The 5,970-nt window shown below is 23.6% G+C and overlaps 1 protein-coding gene across 1 annotated transcript in view; it reads right to left on the reverse strand.

The window, feature by feature from the left end:
• Nucleotides 1-589: 589 nt before the first annotated feature.
• LOC117172759 (polyprenol reductase) overlaps nucleotides 590-5,970 on the reverse strand; it is an 11,724-nt gene continuing 6,343 nt past the window's right edge. Inside the window, exons 3-4 of the mRNA XM_033360959.1 lie at nucleotides 4,531-4,823; nucleotides 590-772 (exon numbers count right to left, since the gene is read on the reverse strand). Coding sequence (XP_033216850.1) covers nucleotides 680-772; nucleotides 4,531-4,823 — 386 coding nt within the window. The 3' untranslated portion in view covers nucleotides 590-679. The remainder of the gene's footprint in view (nucleotides 773-4,530; nucleotides 4,824-5,970) is intronic.

A 5,970-nucleotide genomic window follows, 5' to 3' on the forward strand; every position in this document is an offset into this window, starting at 1 on the left:
GATTGATTTTTTTTTTCCAAAAAGAGGAATATTCAACAAAATTGGTAAATTTTCAATCAGAAAGATCAATTTTCAATTAAAATGATGATTGCTTAACCAAAAAAATTAATTTTTCACAAAAGAGTTTAAACTTTCGAACAACTACTTGAATTTAAAATAAAAAAGATTTCGATTTTTAATAAAAAACAGTTATATATAAAAAAAATTCAACTAGATCCAGAATTTTCGATAAAGAAAGATTTGCCATTTACGAGAAAAAAAATGCTAATAAACTGCGTAATTTTTAAGAAATCATATGAATTTTCAACCGGAAAGATTAATTTTTTGCAAAAAAAATTATGAATTTTCGAAGAAAATATGTTATCTACAGAAATTAAATTAAAATGAAAGAATTTGAATATTCTAAATAATAAAATAAAATTCAATTTCCCACTAGTGACGTGAATAAATCTTACAAAATACGCAATCCGAAAAACTGCGTTAAAAAAATATATTTTAGCTAAAAATTTAAGCGTCAAAAGTCATTTAAATTTCAGCATTAGCTTAAAAATAGTACACGAATAGATGTAAAAAATATTTAAATATTTTATTGACCTGCATAAAATTAGAATTAAACATATAATTTACTTTTTTCAACAATTGGAAAAATAATTGGAATAATAATTTGTTGTAAATAAATTTACAACAAATACGGGACGATTATTTTCCGTGAGGGTGGATAATCCTTGAAGTTTTTCTTGTACCATTGATGAGAGAGAAGACCCGTCACAAACTGAAAACGAAAGGAACAAAATTAGTTCCTAATTCGTATAAAAACACCGAAATTGAAACAATTTTACATTTTTAACACTAATTTTTAAATCTTTGAAAAAACGGGGAATCTTCCTACAGTCGATAATCATTAACTAAAAATAATAATAAATTTTAAATGATTAATTTAATTAATAATTAAAACACTATACGTGTTTCTAAATTAAAATAATTTTTCTTCCGTTTGTCCTCTTAATTAATAATTATCCACTCTAGGTAGGTTTCTCTTTAAAAAAATAATTAAAAATTGGATCGAAAAACTTTTACATTTTAAATGCAGAATAAAAAAAATCTTTTAAATTACAGAAAGCGTATTTAGGATATTTTCTACAGTGGAAAATAATTTATTAAAAAGAATAATAATATATATAAAATTATTAATTTAATTAATAATCAAGACACTATAAGTGTTCATAAATTAAAATTAAAATTAATTTTTTCTTCTTCCCTCAATAATTAATGAATATCTCATTAAAAAGAATAAAAATGTTAAATTGCATCGAAAAACTTTTACATTAAAAATGTAAATATAGGGAAATACTTCCTACAGACGATAATTATTAATTAAAAAGAATAATAATATATGAAAAATAATTATTTTTATTTTGTTTGCTCTCATAATAATTGGCTACAATTGGCTTTACAATTTTGAAGAATAAAATGAGGAAGAAGATAAAATTGAAAATAAATCAGAACTTTATGAAATATATGAAAATAGAAATATTGAGAAAAAAAAACTGTTCGATTTGGTGTTTAAAAGCTAGTTTTTTTAGTTCAAAATTCCTGTTTTTTTTTATTAAAACACCTATTTTTTATAAGAAAATTAATCTTGTTAGGAAAATTTAACTATTTTCTTAAAAAATTTTTTTTACGTAAAAAATAATTTTTTCAATTGCAAATTTTCAAAAAACGTAGTAAAAAAAATTAACCAATTTTGTACAAGATTGGAACCCGAAATATATCTTTTTTATCATTCTTTTATTTTGTTAAAATTAGTATTTTTTGGTAGAAAATTAATATTCTTGGTTACAATATTTTCTTGAAAACGCATACTTTGTTTGATAGAAATTTTTTAAATGTAAATTTAAATATTCGACATTTGGAAAATGCGTCTTTTTTGGTGAAACATTAATATTCTTGATTGAATATTTATTTTTTCGTTTGGAAATTCAACATTTTTGTTGGAAATTCTTTGTTTATTTGTTGAAAATAATTTCCATATCTAAAAATTAACATGTTCCATTTTTTTTCTTTTTTGAAAGAGAATCTTTTTTTAGCTGAAAATTCAACTATTTGGTTAAAAATTCATGTCTTTTGCAGAAAATTAATGTTTATGGTTGAAACTTAATCCTTTTTTTTAATTTATATTTTTTTGGCAGAAAATTAATCTTTTTAGTCTACTTGTTTTTGGTTGAAAGTTGGTCTTTTTTAGATAAAAAGGTAACCATCTAATTGAAAATTAATGTATTTTCTCAAAAGTTAATTTTTTTGGTAGAAAATTAATCTTCTTGGCTGAAAATTCATCTTTTTGGTTGAAAATTAATTTTATTCGGTGAAAGTTTAATCATTTTCGTTAAAAATCTTTTTCTGTGACTGAAAATTTCTTCGTTTTGTTGAAAATTTGTACTTTAGATAGAAAAATAATGTCCTTGTTTGGGAATTTATTTTTATGGTCAGAAATTAAACCATTGATTTAAAAATTCAGTTTTTGGATTAAAGATTTATAATTTTTATTGAAAAAGTGTGTTTTTTTTTTAGAAAATTTGTCTTTCTGGTTGAAAATTTATACATTTTGTTAGATATTTCTCTTTTTTGGTAAAACGATTATCTTTTTGGTTAGAAGGTCAAATAATTTGTTGCAAATTAATTTTTTTGTAGAAAAAATTAATTAATTATAGTACAAATTCATCTTTTTAGTTGATAAATCATCCATTGGGTGAAAAAATTCATCTTTTTTCTCACATATTTAGTAGAAATTTTTTTAAAATTTATATTTTCAAGTTTAAAGTTAAAATATTTGGTTGAAAATTCGTCATTATTGGTTGTAAATTAATTTTTTTTATTAAAGAAATTGACTATTTCACCTTTTGTTTAAAATATAAAATTTACTTTATTTTTAGTTTAAAATACGATTTTCTTGGTAAAGAAAAAATCATCTTTTTGCTTGAAGATTCATCGTTTTAGTAGAAAATAAATTTTTTTAACAAGATTTTTTAACAAAATACATGGATTTTTAACTTAAAAAGTTAAATTTTCAACCAAAAATGGAATATTTATATTTCAATTTAAGAAAATTAATTTTCAATGCAAAAAATTAATTTTCTACTAAAATTATGAATCTTCAATCAAAAAGATTAATTTTCTATCAAGAAAGTCGAATTTTCAAACAAAGGTGAAATAGTACATTTCTTTACTAAAAAAAATTAATTTTCAACCGATAGTGACGATTTTTCAACGAAAAAGTTCAATTTCAATCTTAAAAATATAGATTAAAAATAATTTCGAGTAAATCTTCAAGAAAAAAGATGAATTTGAACTAAAATTTAGTCTAAAAAAAAAAAGTGAATTTGGAACAAATTGGTTGAAATTCTAACCAAAAAGATAAAATTTTTACGAAAAAAGACAAATCTCTAACAAAATGTATGAATTTTTAACCAGAAAAATCAATTTTCTAACAGAAAAAAATATATTTTCAACGAAAATGATAAATCTTTACCCCAAAAACCGAATTTTTAACCAAATAGTTTAGTTTCCAACCATAAAGATGAATTTCCAACAAAGAAGATTTTTTTTTCTATCTAAAAGACAAATTTTCAACAAAATAAATCAATTTTCAGTCACAGAAAGAAATTTTTAACGAAAACGATTAACCTTTCACCGAACAAATGAATTAAATCATTAATTTTCTACCAAAAAAAAAACGCATTTCCAAGAAAAAAGATTAAGTTCCAACCATAAATATTAATTTCCAAAAAAAATGCGCGAATTTTTAACTAAATAGTTGAGTTTGCAACTAAAAAAAATGAATTTTCTACTAAAAGTGGAACATCTTAATTTTTTAGTTACGAAAATTATTTTCAAACATCAAACAAAAAAGTTCAGTTTTTAACAAACAAAAAATAATTTTTATCCAAAAAATTAATTTTCCCGGAAATAGTTGAATTTTCAAACTAAGAAATAAATTTGTAATCAAGAATATTAACGTTTCACAAAAAAACACGCATTTTCAACTAAATACGTAAATGAATTTTCAACAAAAAAGATTAATTTTGAAATGTAAATTTTAAATTAAACATAAAATAGTTAAAAATTCAGTTAAACAAATGTTTTCAAAATACAAAAATGATAAAAAAATATATTTCGGGTCCAAATTTTAACAAAATAGTTAAATTTTCCTAACAAGATTGATTTTCTTTAAAAAAAAAAACGAATTTTAATAAAAATACCTGAATTTTCAACTAACAAAACTAACTTTAAAACACAAAATTGAATACTTTTCTTCTCAATATTTCTATTTTCATATATTTCATAAAGTTCTGATATATTTATTTTTAATTTTATCTTCTTCCTCATTTTCTTCTTCAAAATTGTAAAGTTGCTGTAACATTTGGTTTAAAAAGCGCGCGCTTTTCAGCACTTCTGGTTCCGGTAAACCCCCTGTAAGGGGGTTTCCCCTGAAAAAAAATATAAAAATTCAAAATTTTTTTGTTTTTCTCGTACCTGGTTTACAAGGACCCACATATAAATGTACGAATAGGTCGAACTGTTGCGCAGAACAATTTGCAGCATTGCATACATGACAATTTCGGTAAATTGCAAAGGATTAGAAATATATTCGAAATATCCTCCAGTCGGGATCTTGTGCTCTTTTGTCACGACGACACCTTTCTCGTTTTTTCGGAGATTTGCCAGAATAAAATTCGATTTCAATTGTTGATAAGACATCAAGAGAAAAATCAAGGCAGCGAGACAATCCAAGAGGCTCAATGAATTCTCGAAATTTACCTCTGAATCTGAAATTTTTATTTTCTCATTTTTCAAACTGTCATTTCATTAAAAAGTCAAGTTTTGGAAATAAATTTATGTATAAAAATTTAATATCATATGCTAGGAAAAAATATGCGCGCGATTACTATTTTTGTAGGCTCACGCAATTTTTAAATTAAAATATAAAATTGATTTTAAGGCCATGTGACGAGTGGGTCACGTGACCAGATTCCTACCTTACCGTCACTTTTTTATTTCCCAACTTATATTCACACGAAACGCCACATCGAGTTGAAAATTTGGGATACTAAACAAGAAGCACTAAGAATGGTGGATTTTGTCCTAAATTTGTATAATTATGAAAACAGTTTTTTGTTGCAAATAATTTTTTTTTACTTTTATTATTATTATTAAAGTTTAGGGCCAGACCCATATTTCTTAGTGCTTCTTATTTATTATCTCAAATTTTCATCTCGATGTGGCGCTTAGTATGAAAATAAGTTGGGAAACAAGAAAGGTGGCGGTAAGGTAGGAATCTGATCACGTGACCCACTCGTCACATGGCCTTAATGAAAAAAATTTGTCTTAACTATAGAATATTATATTAACAAATAGAAAAGAAAAGCAACACATTTTTAATAATTTACGGAAATTGATGTGGTATTAACGTCAAATTGGAAGCGTTTAAAATGGCAAATTTTATTTTTTGTAAATATAACTATTTTTGTTTAAAATAACCGATTTCTACTAAAAAACGCTACGAGAAAATTTTTTCGTTCAAATCTAATAATTTTTTATTAAAATTACAAATTTTGGATAAAAAAAAGATTCACGTAAAGTTTGTTTAAAATGCTAAGACTTCTTTAAAAGCATGGCTTGCAGCGCCTCTTGCGGTGAAATGTGGAATTGAGAACATTCTCAAAATTCTTTGATTTTTCCTTGACTAATTTTCCATTTCAAATCTTTAATATTCAAATACCTGCATTTTATTCTGGTTATATTTTTAATATAGCATATTTTCAAAAAGGAATAAAACAGTATTTCATATAAAAATTTAGAATTTTCAAAATTTTTAATTTATTATTATTATTACACCATTAAGCCATTTCCCTTTCGGGGTAGGCGTGACTCACTCGGCAGGGGAAAGGAGTAGTGTGTGGATGGGATAGAGAT

This window comes from Belonocnema kinseyi, chromosome 5 (genome assembly GCF_010883055.1).
Source record: "Belonocnema kinseyi isolate 2016_QV_RU_SX_M_011 chromosome 5, B_treatae_v1, whole genome shotgun sequence".
Classification (NCBI taxonomy): domain Eukaryota; kingdom Metazoa; phylum Arthropoda; class Insecta; order Hymenoptera; family Cynipidae; genus Belonocnema; species Belonocnema kinseyi.